The sequence below is a fragment of the Dichomitus squalens genome, assembly GCF_000275845.1.
Source record: "Dichomitus squalens LYAD-421 SS1 unplaced genomic scaffold DICSQscaffold_9, whole genome shotgun sequence".
NCBI lineage: Eukaryota > Fungi > Basidiomycota > Agaricomycetes > Polyporales > Polyporaceae > Dichomitus > Dichomitus squalens.
In genome coordinates, this window is record NW_006766891.1 from 197,956 (window position 1) to 215,875 (window position 17,920).

The window sequence follows — 17,920 nt, forward strand, 5'->3', positions numbered from 1 at the left end:
GACCAGTTGTGACGGCTGCCTTTCCGCCACGACAATCATCCCGCGATTGATTACGCGAGGTTACTGCTGCGAAGCGCTGTCTGGGATTCGGGGTATCTAGCGGACATACGATAGCCTGAGCATGAGCGGGGGACCCACGGGCAGGGTTTTTCTGGTTCCCACTAGCCTAACTCCCTTTCCCTCCACCACAAAAGGTCCGATGGCGGAAAGGTTGCGGAAGGGGTCTGTTATATAAATACTGGAGTCTCAAACCCCGGTGAGCGAGAACCTCAGTTAGGAGTACGGCCCCGCAAGTTTCGACTCGCTGTACGGCTCCATGCCCTGAATTCAGATCTGTGTCATACATCAACAACCTTCAGTGAACTCCCCCAAGTTCGCACTCACTCTTCCATAAAGCGCTTCCTCCCGTGGATGTCCCGTGACCCGCGTCGATCTCTGCAATGCTGCAGCGCCGTGCTCTTCAAGCCCCAAGTGCAAGCAGTTCACCCCAAGGAAGGCATGTCCCTCGGGTGGATGGCTTCTCCGCGCAGACGGACTTCCTCGTATTTATGTGTTGCAGTCCGGCACGAATGCGCGTTCTGTAAGGCAGGATTCGACGCTGGGTAGTTATCGAGGGGTCTGTTCCACTGGCATAACCAGCCCGTCTTCATAGCGGTACACTAGACTTCACGGGTGACTATGCTGCTTCCGATCTGGGCCTAAGGCATCATCCTCATGGACCATACAGTAGTATGTAGGATGTAGAGACGGGTCGCCAGTTAGATTCACGGGTCGGCTTGTGGATGCGTGGTAGGTGATCGGGTATGTGCGGTGTGCAACACCTTGCTGATTGGTGTTTTTCTCCAGACGGCCGTCGATTGGGGGAGGAAACTAACGGCGGCGGTGGGCGAGTAGGCGAGCCATAGCCGTCGGTGAGATGAGGTTAAGCGAGGGTAAGCGCTTGTGTAGGTCACTGTTTGCGCGCACAAACAGGGCGAATTTCGGAGTCAATATTTACGCGCCAAGACCACGACAAGGCTCCATCCCGCAACAAGCCTATCATGCCCGACCCATCGCCCTGGAACGCTGCGCTCCCTCTTTCTCCCAGTACACATGAAGCTCCCCAATGGTCTCGCAAGGGGGATCTGTAGCATCCTACGATGGACCAGTTCGTCCTTTGCACGATGTTTTCTAGCGAGACGGCCTCTCGCCCGATTGCTCTCCACCTTCCTTTGCTCCGTTGTGATTGCTATCAGGCCTTTCTCTCGTCTGGGAGGCCAGTACGCGTTTCTGGTCCTTGCTCTCAAGGAGCTCGTATTCTCTGTTCAGGAGAACCTCTCCCAGCAACTCGAGCTCACTTGCCTTAATATTCTTGGGGCATTGCTTGGGATCGGAGTATCCACACTTGCGAAATATCTCGCTTCGTTGGCCGGTCCTGATACTACAGGGGCCAGGACCATCTGTGCGGTGTTCCTCATTCTCATCAGCTTCCTAGGTGAGGATCACAGTCACAAAGGCTGATCCCGGACGTTAACAAATTGAAGAACACAGCCGGGATCACAAAGAGCAGGCTTGTGCGATTGCAGCTATCGACACGCATATCGTGCTTCATATCGATCTGGCTATTGACAAACGATATTGGCGTACCCGACGTGCGCATTGTTGTTTGTCTCAGACAGCTCTGAGCCCATACTAACCACATACCTGGACAGCGCGTGCTAGTAGATTCGAGCTATCTCCTTTGGATAACGCTCTCTGCAGCGGTGATCTGCATGGTCTCTTTGCTCACTATGATGGTAGTATTCCGTGGTTCAAGCACAAATTTTGAGTCCGAAACAGCGTCTATCTTTGCTCTACTCCAAGAATGCCTTTCCTCGAGCCTTTATCGTATTGGGGCCCGGGAAACGAAGATGGAAGTGACATTCTATCGCCAGCTCCATGATCAACTACTCCGCCGATCCATCATGCTGAACGAGTCCTATTCGCAAGCGGCTTTTGAATTGCGCATAGGCCGCCTGAGTCGTATGTCAACCTGTCTCACTTCCTTCAGGGTATAGTGCTGCTAACCACCTTATCCATTCCAGTCCAATCGATCCACCCCTTTGTGGGGATCATCGAGCACCTCCGTCGTGAGTTAGCTTGGGGTTTGGCGCCAGTCAAACCCCTTCGTAGCGCTCCTGGTACCCCTCGGTCTCCACCTATACCTGGAACGCCTGATACTCCTCGATCTCTTCGAAGCGCCACTCCGAGTTTGCACGAATACTTTTCTCGGGTGCATCATGACCTCGCTTTCGTATCCGTATTAGAGCCACCTGCTCTGGAACTCGCGAACGCCATCCTCGAGGCGATGAACACGGTTGAACGTCTGATCGTCCTGACTTTTCAGAAATCGTATGCAGCGGAGGTTGCATCCAGTTCCTCCGAGAATCTGCAGGTGGAGGCAGGGTCACACAAAGCCGCCGTACACGCTGCTGAGCGCAAGCTCGTCGTAACGAGGGACAGCATGCGCGAGGTTCTGAAGCATGTATTCGATCAGGTCGACATGCACCAACGCGCCGAGGGCAAGAAAGCGCACCTGCCCAAGGAGATCTTCGATTGCAGTCTAGCAGCGATCGCCCTTCTCCAGGTGCGTCAGCCGGACAACGTGCCGGCACCCGGTGGAGTCTAGCGTTCTGCGTTCTCATGGGTCTTCAGATGACACAGGAGATGGGCAGGGCGCTGCAGGTGGCGCGACAAGTCGCTACATCGTATGAAGAATCGAAGATACGCCTGTGGTACCCGCGCGTTTCCCTGCAATGGCTCGGCGTCCCTCCAGGACCATTCATCTCCGATGACAACGGCGAGCTGGTGTACGGTCTGAGGCTGGCAAACGATGACGTCGGCACAACCGTTGGTGCAGACGAACGCCTGACCATTATAGAGGCGCGGCAGGGCCTTGCTGAGCGCGCGTATTCCTTTACGCTGCACAAGGGTCGGCCCCTTCCTGCCGGGGGCCTAGCGGCGCGGTACAAGGTGTACGCGGCAGCGTCGGCAAGCAAGATGGAGTTGCGGCTGAGAGCTGCAAAAGTGTGGTCCTGGCGATTCTGGAGCGGTTGGATGGGGAAAGTGTGGTCCAGTTATAACATGTTGCGGGCGCGGGTGTGGTTGTCGAAGCGCTATCGGTCGTTCCAGCATTCAAACCATTGGAAGCATGGGCTGAAGAACGCGGTTGGAGTGGCCGTCCTGACCTTCCCTGCATTCATGCCGGCACATTCGGCTGGTACGTGCTACCCTCGTGTTCTGTCGGCCACTCGACGAGACTGAGCCGCCATCATTCAGGAAGAGAATGGTTTCAAGACTGGCGGGGGCAGTGGATGACCATCAGGTACGTTTCTATAGAAGGAAAGAACCAAATTTGTCTGATGTCATCTTCTGCAGCTATTTGTGGGTCCTAGAGACGAACACGGGGGCGACATGGCGTACCGGATATCTACGATTGGTTAGTATTGGCCCCAATGCATTGATTGGGTTGAAGGGCCAATCCTGCATCTAGTTTGGAACGCTACTAGGAGCGGTGTATGCGTATGTGGTGAGTAATGTATCTATACAATCAAACTCGACTGTTATACACACGCCATCCAGACCACAATCATCTGCAAAAACAATCCGTACGGACTAGTTGCGATGGTCACCGTCAGTACACCATATGTACCGTGCGCGCCCAACGTTGACTTTTCGCTCACACAGGCGTTCGACATACTGATAACATGGATCATCCTGAATACGTCGGTCGCACCTATGGGATGTCCTGCGTGAGTGGTACGATTATCACCGCAATTCCTTGGCTGAACCGCGCCCGAAGATCTGTCACGCTGCCTCCCATTGTCTTCGCACACTATGTCAGTCCTACACTGGCAACATCCGCCCTTAGTCCGTGTCTTACAATTTTCGACGGCTACTCGTAGCTGACTGGCGCTACAGAGCTCTCTAGCGTGCGAGCAGTGATGATTGCTGCCGGAATCGTCGCAGCGCTTCTCATGAATAGCCTGCTGTTCCCGCGACATTGCCGCGTATGTGTACATTTCACGCGAGAGAGGTTCGGCACGGGTCACACAGTATAACAGGTCTTGTTTTTGTCTGACACGAGTCGGACACTCGGACTACTCAGTAGCCTATATCTGACGCTGAGCCAGTGAGTTAACCGCATACCATCTGCGGACGTCGCGGTAGAGACTCATGATACATGTAGTGACATGTTCAGAATACATCGGAAGCGTATACACGAGGAGATGCGAAAGACTCTGAAACTGGAGCTGCAGATTCGCAGCGCGCTTTATCGCCTCACCACCCTCCTCAAAACCATGGACAATGAGCTGAGCCTCCTTCCAGTGAGAGACTTCCACTGATGCTGCGACCCACCATCGCTCAGCTTCTCGTTCTAGAAACCGTTACGGCATTATCGCGAGATGGTGATAGTCATGCAGAAGCTCCTTGATCTTATGACCGGGCTTCGGAAGATAAGGGAGAACATCCCGCGCAAGGAAACTGTGGCTAAGGTTTTCAAGGAACGGCGCGAATTCGTGCGTAGCGCTTATCGAACGCTGCGTGTCAGATTTCTTCTGACCTAAATTGGGCAGATGTCCTGTGTCTGTATTATCCTCTATGCGTGTCAGCACGCGTTCCGTGCGCGAGAGCCGCTGCCACAGTTCCTCCCATCTGCGAGGCATGCGTTCGCGAACCTTGAATCCCATGTCCAGGACTGTATCCGTCAGGCCAGGGACGAAGAGCCGCATGCGCTTGGTCTGTCGCTCGTGTATGCGTTCGCAGAGCAGGAGGTGATGCAAAACCTTGTTGATACACTCGAAGAGCTACTCGAGCTTACGGGCCGATTGTTTGGGACGTCTGCATGGCTTACACATGAATCCCACTTCTCGCGGACGAGCACGATGGAGGAGGGACATGACCATGGTTGGTATAGTACGTGGAGGCAAGACGAATAGGCGGTGTGTATCAAGCGACATCGGGACGAGGTCGTGTCATGGATACCATAGATCATATAGGACAATTATTAACAGGATTTCGTATCGCGATTGGTCAGGCGGCCCAGTGATTCAGCAAGCGTTGGCCGTGAGGGTCCAACTGGGGTAACTACTAACATATACACGTACACATCCTACAATAGGGGCATGTATCATAATATCGTGCTCTATGGTTCTCAAGACCTAACGATGGAGCCGACGTGCACATTATCCTTGCGTTCGCGTGATGTTATAGTTCTTGCAAATCTCCAAGATATTCTGTTCCCACTTCCCGAGAAGTGCGATCGCAATGCCGGCATTGTCCAGCTCTTCTTGTAAAGCCTTCTGGTCTAGGTCTGTTGTCAATTGCCATGTCCCACTGCCAAACATCTTTCCGTAACTCACCACTGGGCAACATGGCGCCAAGTGCAAATAGGACGTCATCGCTCAAGAGTCCTGCAAGGTCTTTATCCTCCTGGTAGATCTGGATCAGGGGCGGTCCATCAATGTTTGTCACAATATCATCAGAATTGAGACGGCCATGACCGACCTTGTCCCGCAAGTCGGATAGATCCTTCTGACAGCACTCCTCAATAGTCTGACCACCTGTGGGCCGGCAGTCGACGAGATCTTCATGGGTGATGAGAGTAACCTTGGGCTGTGGCCGGAGTACAGGGCTGTCGACTTCCTCGATGTCGGACTGCAACCCAGCCGCCAGCGACTGCGACGCGGACGGCACCATCCGCGTCCCCATGCGCCGCGGAGGGTTTGGACTTGAGACTTCCTCGATGTCGTCGTCGTCCTGCCAGTCGGGGTCCTCCGCGTCATCAACAAAGAGGCTCAACATCCGTTCCTGGTCATCCTGTGGAGGCGGCGGAATAGGCGCCTTCGGCTTCCTGCCGCGTGAGGGACCCGAAACGGAGAAAACCGCGGCGGAAGGACCAGCAGCGGGAGAACCTGCGAGGGACGATAGAGCGGGATCCAAATCGTTGACGGCTGGAAGTGCTCCTTTGCTTCGCGACTTAGCACTGCGCGGGGCTTTAGAGCCTGGTGCTCGTCCGTTGGACCGGTACTCGAGTTCGATCTGGATCCTGCCGTTCTTCAATCTATTGACGTTCGAGGCGAGCTGCGAACAGGAAGAGCGTTAGCGTCAGCGCTTCATCCGCACGCGTGGATAGCTTGCCTTCAAGTACGAGCTTGTATAATCCTGATACGTCTTCTGCTGGACGGTCGTGAGGACGCCCTGGAAGAGCATCTCGTCGATCAGCCGCTCTGCAAGCTGCTGCGTCAAGTGCTTGCACGAGCCGTAGCCGTCGACGTTGACGAAGCCCTTGTCGACCATCGTCCTCAGTTTGCTGCCTCGCAAGGCGCTCACCAGGTGGCTCTTTGTGATGGGCGTGCCGGTCGTTGAGAGGTTCTCGAACAGCGCGACGGCCCTGATCGCGTCCTCCGTGTAATCCTCGCTCGAGACGGGCGTCTTGTCGCGGCAGTTGTCGCAGAGATCGCGGCACAAGGCGGGGTCGAACTTCTCGCCGAAGAAGTCGAGCACTTGTTGACGGCGGCACCGGACGTCGTTCGAGCAGTAGCGCACGACACTCCAGAAGTCTTCTTCCATCCAGCGCCGTTCCTCTTCGGGCTTCTCGTCTTTTCGAATCATCTCAAGTCGTGAGGTGACGTCGCCGTAGGAGTAAACTGTGGCGCGTAAGCATTCAGTCGACAAGTGGAGAGACAAGAGCAGGGCGTTGCGTACACAGGATGCAATGGGCTGGTCGACCGTCACGTCCGGCGCGACCAGTCTCTTGGTAATAGCTGTACAAGATAAGCGTATCAGCTGTTGCCCCTGGTGATTACGCATATATGCTCACTTGGCAAGTGTGGCCGGTAAGGTATGATGTATAACATATCGAACTGTCCAAGGGTGAGCTCATTTGAAGCGTACAGAACCTACAGCCACGCACCATCAGCCTTGTCGATACCCATGCCGAAAGCAACCTGTCGAGCAATTTCAGCACCTATATCGATAGGTTAGAAGAGCGGGAAGGGTCTTACCGTAGCGACGATGATCAGAACCTCGCCCTCACTCCACTCCCTCTGCACCCTCCGCTTGTCGCAGTCGGCCAGACCCGCATGGAAGTGCTTCGCGTTCAGCTTGTACCGCTCGCGCAGCTCCTTCGCGACCTCCTCGCACTTGTCGCGCGAGTGGCAGTAGATGATGCCGGTGTGCGTCGGGAACCTGGTCTGGATGAGCGCGGCGATCTCGTCGACGCACGCCTTGTGCGACTTCTTCGGGCGCACCTCGTAGTCGAGGTTCGTGCGGTTGAAGGAGAGCTTGAGGCGCACGCAGTTGGGGATGTCGAGCCGGGAGACGATGTCGTGCACGACCTCGGCGTTCGCGGTCGCGGTGAGCGCGCTGATCGGCACTTTGGGGTAGCTCTTGCGGAGCTCGGTCAGATGGGTGTACTGCGTTGTGAAGAGCAGTCAGTCGGCAGACAGCGTGACAGGCAGGGCTGACGAGAGGAGAGACGCACGGAGTCGCGGAATCGTCTTCCCCAATCGGAGATACAATGTGCCTCGTCGATCACAAACCGCATGAGCTGCCCGTGCTCGTACAGCCACTGCAGCGTCGACTGCATGTACCCGCTCATCTGCAGCTGCTCCGGTGTGACGTACAGCAGGTTGGGCTTGTCCCTGCTCCGGAGCTGCGTCTTCACCTTTGTCCGCTCTGATTCCTTCATGTCGCCATTGATCAGGGCGCAGTGGACCCCAATCTTCTGCAGCGCCTGCACCTGATCGCGCATGAGCGACAACAGGGGGCTGACAACGATGGTCACGCCCTTCTGACAGACGGCCGGGAGCTGGAACGTCAAACTCTTTCCGCTGCCCGTGGGGAACAGCACGAAGACGTCGCGGCCGTCCATCGCTGCGCAGATGGCGTCGAGCTGCTTGGGACGGAAAGTTGGGAGGCCGAACACCCTCTTCAAGGTATCGAGGATCTGGTTGTAGTAGGGTCGAGTCTTGAGATCAGCCGACTCGCTTGGGGTTGGGGGTGAAACGGCTTGGATGGGAGGAAGGGGTCGAGGCTGAGTTGCGGGTGGCGTAGCAGGCGTCGGGACGGGCCCGTCTGGCTCGTCAGTGAGGTCAATTCCATCAGAAGGGAATGAGTCCCAGTAATCTTCATCGGCGTCCATAGCGTCCGCCGGCGCAGATGGCCCCGCGACGAAAGCATTGTGCACTGGCGTAGATGTCCGAGGTATATCAAAGGGCGAGGGTGGCTCCAAGGCATTGGACGGATAGGGGTCACTATCGGCCAGGGTCGTGCTGGAAGCCGTTGGCAGGTATGTCTCGAGACTGGGGGCCCTCGTGGCGGCTTTAGACCTCTCTCCTCGCTGGATCGCTTTCAGCTCTGCTCGACTGGCGATCGCGCGTTTCTCTAAGAAATCGCTAATTGAAGAACGTCAGCGTGATCAGCGCTGTTCGACTCATGGACACGGACCTCAAGACGGTGAGCAGTTCTATGTCCTGGGGCACATCTAGAGTCACGCGGGCAGCACCGATCAACTTGTTGCAGGCTTCAGACAGTTCGTTTGCCGTGTTGCAGACTCCGCGGAGCTCGCTCTCGGATTTCTTCGAGACGATAGATCAGATAACAATGGACAACGGCACTCCCGTCTTTCATACCTCAGGAAGGTCGGCGTCGTGTGCTAATGCCTCGAATGCGGCACTCAACGAGGCAGGCGGTCGAGAACGTTGCGCAGGCGGATGCAATTGTATATGAGGACTCGGCAGGGCCATACGCGGTGGTGGGTGATGGATGGTGAGATGCGAAGAGTCTCGCGCTCGGGCTTTGCCCTTTCCCTTGGGATCACTCTGGAAGACATTCTCCTTGTCCGGGACGTGATCGGTCTTAGGCCGCTTAGGAGGAGAAACGTGCGAAAAGGGGTCTTCGGGGCGTCCTGACGAAAGCCGCTTGCTAGGGATACTCGACGTAGACGTGTTCACAGAAACGGTCTCTGTAGAGGAGACGTCGATGTACGAGACACTGTTGTCGGCCGCGGAGGGGCCATTGAGAGGAGGTGGCTTGTTCTTGTTGAACCCTGGCGTGGACCAGGATCCCAGTCTCTTGTCTGCAAAGGAGGAATGAGTAGAGATGCTGACGGGCTGAGAGGCCACCGACGTACCTGTGCCAGTCGTAGGGGTCGAGTTGGGGATAGACTTGGCCGGCTTGAACTTACTCTGTGCAACAGACGTGTCAAATGAGTGGCAGAGACCTGCGAAGAAGGGTCTGACCTTGCTGCCGCCTGTCTGAGGAGTGGCGGGCTTTGTGGGACTGGAGACTGGGGGAAGGACGTGCCTCCGCTGGAGCTCGTCCAGGTTGTTGCGGGGTCGGGACATGCGGCGGTGGAGGGATGGTCGTGGAGGGCATCCAGGGTGGGAGGAAGGCCCGGGAGGCCTGGGACGGGAAGGGCGGAGAGCAAAGGATGATTGAGGATCGGCCCAGCCACCGCGTCGCGTCGCGAGAAGCCGTCACCTGACCGCTGTGCACCCAATCAGACAACAACCGCGTCGGTGGCTGCACCCGTCCTCCTCCTCCTGCTCCCTCAATACACCATGTCCAGCAAATTCTGGTTCCCCTCCATGTCCGTCGCCGAGATCGTCGATGCCTTCACAGGATGGGGCTACTCCGTCAGTCCCGAGCAAGTCGCCCGGCCCACCTCCGACTTCGTCCTCGGCGTATACAGCGCGTGTCTAGAACAAGTGACCGGTATCACGCTCGAAACGCTTCAGAGCGCCATGGAGCAGTCGTTGGCTGCTTCTGACAACCCGGTATGTAGTCTACTACGAGCGTGTTCAAGCGTGTGTGTTCATCCCAAGACAGGACATTTACTCGCAAGCACTCGGCCAGAATCTGCTGCTTTACCATGTGTAGGTACGTATCTTGTTGCGCATATCCCATGTCTTATACGGTTCGCACAGTCAAAGATTCGCAAATGCGGCCAAGATCAACGACTTCAGCTCCAAAGACCTCTACTTCCCCGACCCCGACCGCACACGCTCCATATTCTCCGCCTTCATCAACTTCATCAAGTTCTCTGAGCAGAGCGAAGCGTTCATCAATCGCCTTAGAGAGCAGTCTACCGCAGTCATCAGAGAACGCCAGACAGTCACAGAGGAGATCCAAGACCTGCAGGTGAAGATGGAGGAGTTCAAGTGAGTACACTCATATGCGTAGGCATGCGACTAGCATGAACGTCGGACCCAGGGTCAAACGAGCAGAAGACGAGCCCAAGTGTGAGGCTCTCCGACAAGAGAACACTGCGTTGATGGAGCAGGTCATCACGTACAAGGAAAAGCAGATGGGCTTCCTGCAGGACGTGGAGGGGCTCAAGCAGGAGAAGGCGGGGCTCGTCGCTGAAAAGGTACGATTCGCCGACCGTACCACATACACATGTCGCACTTGCCAACCCGTCCGCCCTATCTTCGCAGGAGAAAGTCACGAACGAAATTGACACCATCACCGAGAACATCTCCCGCACACGCTCGCGCATCGTGCAGTCCCCCGAGCGCATCAAGCGCGACATCCAGACCATGGGCAACAATGCCGCGGAGGAGAAGCGCACCGTCGCCGCGAATGAGGTCAAGACCAGGGACCTCCAGACGAAGATCGCGGCCCTGCTGAATATAGAGAAGGACGTGCGCTCCTGCGTGGAGCAGCTGCAGACTATCGAGAGGGAGATGCGCGCGCTCGACGGCGCGCAGAAGGAGCTTGGGGACCTAAGGGATACGCTAGACCGCAAGAAGGGCGAGCGCGCGGAGCTCGTCATGCGGCGCGAGGTTAGTCATGCTCCGCAATCTTCGTCCGCTGTTGGCGATGCTCACGGCTTGTGCTTCCGCGAGCTAGCGTGTCCACAAGCAGTTCTCAAACGCGCAAGAGAAGCTGGAGCGCGCGCAGCGGCACGCTGAAGACAAACGCCTCGCTAGTCAGCAGACGATCGAACGACTGCAGCGCGAGTACGAGGAGATGGCGGTGGAGCGGCGGGATAATGACAGACAGGTGGAGGAGTTGCGGGCGGAAGCCGACGAGATCGAGCGCAAGGTGAGCGTTCGCTGCAGGCGCGCGACTCTATGCGCACTAGTACTCAGGTCTGCACAGATGGCCGAGCACATGAAGGCGAGTCAAGCCGAGCTGAACGAGCTGTTGACCGAGTACTGGAAACTCCGGCATGAGACTGGTACGTATGACATGACTGTCATCGAGGCCCCGGCTGACTGGCTTTTAGAGGTATACATGGAGACATTGGCGAACAAGCTCGGCATGCAGGTCAGGAGTACCTGACGAATTGTCCTATTCTTGTTCCCCTATTCCCTTACTTTAATATTGCATTACTTGGTGTATAGTCATGTAGTGATACCCACGTTGTACAAGTACTGTCTAACCTGATACAACAGACCCAAGGGTCCATAAGACAAGGAGCCTAGAGAAAAATATACCTGACAAGAACTCTGCACATCCGCCGAAAGGTCGCAGGAGAGGTTACCGGGCGCGTTTCTTACCCTTCGGTTTCTTTACAATTTCGGCACATTCTCGACAGTACCACTTTCCCTTCGGCGGGCGCACGAGCCCCACGCAGCCCATATGGAACTGTCCAAACGAAACCGAGACTCGGTTAGCAATCGAGGTACGCGCTCGCTCAGCGCCGACGCTCACTCACCCATTCTTTCGCGCACGTCGGATTATCGCAGGCGATCATCTAGGGATTACATAGAAGAAGCGGATCTCTGTCAGCGGTTCGTTGTTGACGTATACACAGCAGGACGCACGTCGCCGTAAGACACCTGGTTGCAGAAGCAGTAACGTGGCTCGTCCGGGTCTGGCGGCTCTCCCTCGGGGAGTATGGGTGCGGCCGCCTGGGACTGCGCGGGGATCTTCAGCATGAGTGGGGGCTGAGGACGGGCTGCTGTCTCGCTTTCTCCCTCAGGTGCGGCGTTCTCTTCCTCGGGAGTCACCTGCTCTGGCTCCGCCGTTTTCTCGGATTTCGGTTTGGCACTCTTCCGTCGCTTCCTGCCCCTCCTTACACGCGAAGGGGCTCGTTCGGCAGGCTCCGCAACTGGCCCGTCAGCCGGCTCGGCAGTGACGTCGATGATTTCGATGTCTTCGGTTTCCGCCTCCTGGGGTAGCGGAAAGGAAGTAGGGGGTTCCTCCACCGCCGGGGCCGGGGCCTGTGGCTCGTGTGGTTCGGTGTGAGGCTCGACGGCGATCTCAATACGCAGGGGGTCTTCGATAGCGTCAAGCTCGAGAGGAGGGGGACTGGAAGCAGCTCGGGTCCGCTTGAACTGTGGAACTACAAGCTCCGGAAGGATGATAGAAGCTGGATGAGTCCCAGGACGAAGGCCGAGGGAGATGGAAGCTTCTTGCTCCTTGATAGAACGGTCAAGGTCACGAATGTACCGGTCAACCTGCCCCCGAGGTGTCAATTGAGACACCATCCGCGGAGCGATACACACGTGCTGAAAAGGGGGATGTGTGTACTCACCAGGTCGCAGACATGCTGCGCCAAGTACTGCTTCTCGACAGACGCACGGGATATTTCCTCCACTGATTGGGCCATGCTGGTCAAGAGTTCGCGAGTCGACTGCGAGGGCTCCGCGACTACAGAGAGTGGTCTTGAGGAGATTGAGGGTGTGCGACCTTTGTTGGAAGTGGCTGCCGAGGTAGGTGCAGGAGGTGTGGAGTCCGCTTTACCATTCACTGTGGTCCCATTTGGCTTTGGACTTTGCGGGCCCACCACAGAGCCATCTGCGTCTAGAGCGCCATTGGACTCGTGTGTATGCTCAGTAGGCGCGGGTTCATTCGGCTTGTCCGACGCTGCAGCCAATGTTCTTCGCAATGCAATATACTTGAGGATGGTAGGAGTGAGATTGGATGTCAACTCTGCACGTCGTCAGATGCCTGGATTTTAGGCGCTCGAAAGGAGACGGACCTTGGGCTTGCTGGTCAAGCTCCTGGATGAGGGTGAAGTCGCGATGGATGGATATGGGCAGCTGCTCGAGCACTGTTACGACAATGACGGCTGAGGGAAGCTATGTCGAGAGAGGTGAGAAGGAGGAACGCACACTCATAATGCTCCTCCCTGAAAGCATCCCATATGTCGCGTTCCTTCGCGAACGCCTCTGTGTCTAACTCGTCAGTCGGCGCTTCTTCACTGGGACCAGACTCGGGCCCATTCTGGATCTGCTGCTCTGTAGGATGCTTGCGCAGCGGGGATGCCGAGGATTGCTCGGAAGCCACAGGATCTGAGTCAGTGTCGATGCGTCGTCGTTTGTGCCTACGGGTGGACATGGTCGAAGAGACGATTAGTATTGGCTCGAGCCAGTGGCCACTCCGTGTCGGCGCTCCTTCTACTCAACGCCACAATCTGTAACGTGACAGCTGTGTGACGCTTGTGCAATCCGGCCATCTGTTCAAAATGGTTCCGCTAACCTTGATCGTGAACTTAAGCGTCGGGCGACCTGCTCGCCGCGCGCGACCTCGCTCAAGGATTCCTATAAGCCGCTCCAGCCACCCGTTTCATGTTCTGGGCTATTTCTGTCATGACATATCTCGCAGCGATGCAGTGCCCCGCCCTGTGGGTATCACTGCGGGCCTCTATGTGGTTCAGACCTGCGACGCGACGGCGCGTATGCCGACTTCTAAGCGTGAGTTTCATATCGTTTAAACTTGCGCAAAGTCTTCTAGCCATACTGAAATCACATACTGCAGTGTCCTCCTAGCATTTAGGATGGCTGTCCAACATTCTTGCATCCTCCGAACGTGTTCTAGTGCCACACTCCGAGCGGACCCTGCGATGAAAGCCTATAGTTAAGATTCCCCCTGGCGCTCCGGTATCGCCTCCCTTAGCTACCACGCTCAGGTAATCTGGCTCACCAGGTGCTAGTCATCATCAATCGTACCATCCTTACTCGCACAGCACCAGGTCGCGGTCGCTTGCTCCAACAGTTTTAATACCGGAGAGAGTGTCGTAACCCTGGATAGCTCATCTTACTTCACAACCGTTCTCGTCATGCGCAAGAACCTTGCGATATTTGCCTTTGCCTTGGCAGCAAACCTAGAGCTGACAAGCGCAGCACTCTTCACCAACCCGGCCGACGTGCCTACGAATAAACAGTACCAATATGTTGTCGTGGGCGCCGGACCCGGGGGCAGCGTCGTCGCAAGTCGGCTCTCGGAGGATCCGCATACTAATGTCTTGCTTCTTGAAGCTGGTCCGAGGTGAGCAGCATACGTTCACTGAGTGCCGGCCATACATCTGAAGCACTGCATCTGCAGCGACGAAGGAGTGTTGCAGATTGAAGTCCCCTACCTTGCACTTGAGCTGCAGCCCAATACGACTTACGACTGGAACTATACGACGGTCCCTCAGACAGGGTTAGGCGGGAGGGCCATCGCGTATACACGTGGACATGTCCTTGGCGGTAGCTCCAGCATTAGTGAGTCTCGCGCCGCCCTTTCCAGACAGTCTCTCACAAGGTGATTCTTGCAGACATCATGGCTTGGACACGAAGCTCTCTAGACGACTTCAACAGGTATGCCGCTGTCAGTGGAGATGATGGGTGGTCCTGGGATGCCATCGAGCCTTACTTCAAGAAGGTCAGAATTGCCTACACCGCACACATTCAGTTTGATTTTCTCTGACGCCCAAATCCAGATCGAACATTTCGTTCCGCCTGTTGACCATCACAATACCAGTGGTCAAATCGACATCCAAATCCACGGCACACGCGGGCCTCTAAACATCACAGTCAATAATACACCATACCCCATAGATTCACACGTGATCAATACCACACAAGAACTTAGTGATGAGTATCCTTTCAACATAGACATGAACTCTGGTCACCCCTTGGGAATCGGTCTGCATATATCTTGCATCTAGCATTGTATCTCGTAATTTGACCTTTAGTGTGTTGAGTTAGGGTGGGCCCAAAGCGCAACGGGTAACGGCATGCGATCAAGCGCATCTTCATCTTATATCAGACCGGTACTTTCTCGGCCCAACCTGGACGTTTTGGTCAATACGGTCGCAACGAGGCTCCTCAGAAGTGGCCACGATAACGTAACTGGAGTACCAGTCTTCTCCGGCGTCGAAGTCGCACAATCGAGCACATGTACGCAAATCCTTCTGCTTTGATGCCGATGCCGAATCTGACAGGAGTGCTTCAAGCGCCTGTCTTTGCCTTCAATGCGACGAAGGAAGTGATATTATCCGCAGGCGCTGTCAACACGCCTCAGCTCCTGATGCTCTCTGGAATCGGCCCCTCCTCGCATCTCTCCTCTCTTGGTATCGAAACCGTCGTCGACCATCCCTCCGTTGGTCAGAATCTCTCTGACCACCCTGGTGTGGGCAACCAGTACAGCGTGGCAGCCGCTCAGGACGACACGGATGACAATCTCGTACGGAACAGCACACTCTTCAATGAGCTGTTGCAGGAATGGAAGGACAAGAGGCTAGGCACGATGACCGGCAACGGTTTCAACCACATTGGCTGGTTGAGGCTACCGACAGATGATCCAATCTGGAAGACGGCGCAAGACCCGAGCGCAGGCCCCACTGCGGCGCAGTACGAGTTCCTCTTTGACGTGAGTTAGACTATGCCGTACGCTCCGCGGACATCTCGATGACATCGCATCCCCCACATCAGGACGGTTACGTGGCGGCAACCGCTCCTCCAACCGGATACTTCATAACTGTTGACACAGTGCTCGTATCCCCCACTTCTAGGGGCAGCATCACGCTTGCGTCAGCAAACCCCTTCGACTCGCCCCTCATCGACCCTGCATTCCTCAACACGACGTTGGATATATATGTCATGCGAGCCGCCATACGCTCAGCAGCGCACTTCCTTTCGGCGAAGACCTGGGATGGCTTCGTGACGGGGCAAGGGGGGGACTTCGCCAACGTGGATCTGGACTTGGACGAGTCGGTCGATGCGTGGGCACGGGCGCGGGCCATGACCGTGTGGCATCCGACGGGCACTGCTCAGATGGGCAAATGTAACGACACGGGCAGCGTGGTCGATCCCGACTTGAGGGTCAAGGGGACCAAGGGCCTGAGGGTTGTCGATGCAAGCGTCTTTGTGAGTATTGTTCAATTCTCATGCGGCATCTGTCCGAGTCGCTGACTTTGTATCTCTCTAGCCATACATCCCGGCATCGCATCCACAAGCAGTGGTGTATGCGTTTGCGGAGCGTGCTGCGGATCTGATTAAAGATGGAAGGCGTTATTGCTGAAAGCTACCAGGTCCATCTGGAGTTTGGGTCTGGTCTTGATACGAACGAACTAAGGTACATTCCGAATACTCTTATATGTATGTAGGCGGTTACTCTGTGCTTTATGAGACTTTCATCTGTGATGAAGGGACATTTTTGGTGCGAATATTTCATAGGCATCTCTTATGATGTGCGTACAAACAAAAGTTATGAGTATCTGCCGGCTATCAACACAATTAGCTACTAGCCACACGAAGAGCCCAACGGAAAGCGGCTGCCTGGAGCCAGTTTATCGCGTCAAGCTAGCTGTCCACGACCCATTTAACATATAGTCAGGTTAGCCCATCAGCGGAAAACCACCACGTCCTAGGGAACATATTGAGACGACCGATTCATTCCCACAAAAGCTGACGTACTTGTGGGCTACGTTTCATCTTCGACTTGATGAAGCGGAGCAGGTGCTTCTGGTTCATGCTAAGTACTGGAATGATGGACATGGGTGTCCACTTTGCGGACGTTACAAAAGTCACTGCGTTCCTCGTCACTGACACGGCAATGACGCAAAGATAAGTTTCGCGTACCAGTCTGTATGTGGGCAATGCTCATGCTCTCCGCCGCGTCAGGCGAAACGTGCATTATGAGGCTGATATACTTACCAAGGACGTCCTGCTTTCTGTGCTGCCAACGAAGGCGAGCTGTTCATGCATTGTCGTAACTCGGCAACTAGCGGAGAATCACTCGCAATGGTCAGACGACAACGCCTTGTTCATTCGATATCATGAAGAGGGGAGATACAAATACACAACAAACGTACGTGCCCATCACAGGTTCCCATATTGAGGTTGTACAGGTACGGCATACGCAGACTGCCTAACAGGCACCATGAACGTGAAAGTCTCAGGACGGTCTGCTCGCACGAGGGTGATGTGCATGCCCTCCGGAACACTCCACTTCTCTTCCCCGTCGGGGAAGTCTTTACAATCCATAGCCCTTTCCCACGAAACGAGTGGGCCTGACATCGTGTACATGCCTTGTACGTTCGACGGCGACGACCAAAGGGCGAATCCCTCAGGAAGATTGACAGGGATCTGTCGACGAGTGTCGTAGAAATCGAGGCAGAACTGGCGGTAGAAGTCCATCCCGCCATCCCACATACGGATCGCATACTCGGAGTCGGGGATGCGCACGAAGAAGGTCTTGTCGTCTGACTGCGGCTTCACCTGGAGCGTAGGATGTGAATAAATAAGCAACACATCAGTGACAGAACGCATGACTCACCCCCATCGTCCGGATCCCGGGACCTGCAATCATTTCCTCCACGCGTTTATTGATAGCGTCAATGTAGGTATGCAAGTTTTCGTCAGTAGCTTGGAAAGCCATCTTGATGGAGCCGTGGAGCTCGGCTTCGGTCATAGGCTTGAAGCCTGGGTATCGTTGCACCATATACTCGTCGGCCTTATAGAAGGTTGGCGGGAGTGGCTGTGGTTGGGAACCCAATCCACGTGTGGGAGGACGCGGAGGGGAAGAGCTCGGGGGAGTGAGAGGCTGCAACATCAACCAAGTCAATACCCCGAGATCGTGACAGAATCATACAACTATACCCACGAGAGAGGTGCGAGGCATGATGACACGCAGGAGACGATAGAGATGGCGGTAGCAATCGAAGTTCGAATTAGCC

At 55.6% G+C, this 17,920-nt stretch overlaps 6 protein-coding genes across 6 annotated transcripts; 3 read left to right on the top strand and 3 right to left on the bottom strand.

The window, feature by feature from the left end:
- Window positions 1-221: 221 nt before the first annotated feature.
- On the bottom strand, window positions 222-744 carry DICSQDRAFT_154374 (uncharacterized protein). The gene is made up of 2 exons (XM_007364499.1): window positions 385-744; window positions 222-333 (listed from the first exon to the last, which is right to left on the bottom strand). Exon 1 carries the CDS (start codon window positions 648-650, stop codon window positions 483-485), a length of 168 nt encoding a protein of 55 aa, XP_007364561.1. The 5' UTR covers window positions 651-744; the 3' UTR covers window positions 222-333; window positions 385-482.
- Window positions 745-1,092: 348 nt separating this feature from the next.
- Window positions 1,093-4,958, top strand: DICSQDRAFT_57924 (uncharacterized protein; the record flags this gene model as incomplete). Its single annotated transcript, XM_007364500.1, has 16 exons — window positions 1,093-1,474; window positions 1,531-1,631; window positions 1,692-2,001; window positions 2,064-2,605; window positions 2,674-3,238; window positions 3,298-3,343; window positions 3,397-3,457; window positions 3,512-3,547; window positions 3,601-3,651; window positions 3,706-3,770; window positions 3,821-3,888; window positions 3,940-4,028; window positions 4,083-4,150; window positions 4,208-4,346; window positions 4,401-4,538; window positions 4,596-4,958. 16 exons carry the CDS (start codon window positions 1,093-1,095, stop codon window positions 4,956-4,958), a joined length of 3,024 nt encoding a protein of 1,007 aa, XP_007364562.1.
- Window positions 4,959-6,126: 1,168 nt separating this feature from the next.
- DICSQDRAFT_57685 (ATP-dependent RNA helicase) lies at window positions 6,127-8,164 on the bottom strand (the record flags this gene model as incomplete). The annotated part of the gene is made up of 6 exons (XM_007364501.1): window positions 6,127-6,668; window positions 6,727-6,785; window positions 6,842-6,884; window positions 6,935-6,968; window positions 7,026-7,436; window positions 7,505-8,164. The coding sequence occupies 6 exons, from the start codon at window positions 8,162-8,164 to the stop codon at window positions 6,127-6,129; spliced, it is 1,749 nt and encodes a 582-aa protein (XP_007364563.1).
- A 1,687-nt stretch (window positions 8,165-9,851) lies between these two features.
- Window positions 9,852-13,267, top strand: DICSQDRAFT_135470 (uncharacterized protein). Its single transcript, XM_007364502.1, has 11 exons — window positions 9,852-10,184; window positions 10,237-10,393; window positions 10,461-10,808; window positions 10,876-11,070; window positions 11,128-11,206; window positions 11,255-11,616; window positions 11,687-11,725; window positions 11,796-12,431; window positions 12,509-12,908; window positions 12,958-13,027; window positions 13,089-13,267. The coding sequence occupies exons 1-6, from the start codon at window positions 10,171-10,173 to the stop codon at window positions 11,308-11,310; spliced, it is 849 nt and encodes a 282-aa protein (XP_007364564.1). The 5' UTR covers window positions 9,852-10,170; the 3' UTR covers window positions 11,311-11,616; window positions 11,687-11,725; window positions 11,796-12,431; window positions 12,509-12,908; window positions 12,958-13,027; window positions 13,089-13,267.
- Window positions 13,268-13,564: 297 nt separating this feature from the next.
- On the top strand, window positions 13,565-16,361 carry DICSQDRAFT_103879 (alcohol oxidase). Its single transcript, XM_007364503.1, has 9 exons — window positions 13,565-13,670; window positions 13,735-14,244; window positions 14,302-14,462; window positions 14,516-14,622; window positions 14,681-14,885; window positions 14,949-15,140; window positions 15,197-15,612; window positions 15,675-16,109; window positions 16,171-16,361. The coding sequence occupies exons 2-9, from the start codon at window positions 14,036-14,038 to the stop codon at window positions 16,261-16,263; spliced, it is 1,818 nt and encodes a 605-aa protein (XP_007364565.1). The 5' UTR covers window positions 13,565-13,670; window positions 13,735-14,035; the 3' UTR covers window positions 16,264-16,361.
- Window positions 16,362-16,842: 481 nt separating this feature from the next.
- On the bottom strand, window positions 16,843-17,896 carry DICSQDRAFT_179844 (uncharacterized protein). Its single transcript, XM_007364504.1, has 3 exons — window positions 17,848-17,896; window positions 17,521-17,787; window positions 16,843-17,462 (listed from the first exon to the last, which is right to left on the bottom strand). The coding sequence occupies exons 1-3, from the start codon at window positions 17,863-17,865 to the stop codon at window positions 17,064-17,066; spliced, it is 684 nt and encodes a 227-aa protein (XP_007364566.1). The 5' UTR covers window positions 17,866-17,896; the 3' UTR covers window positions 16,843-17,063.
- Window positions 17,897-17,920: the final 24 nt, after the last annotated feature.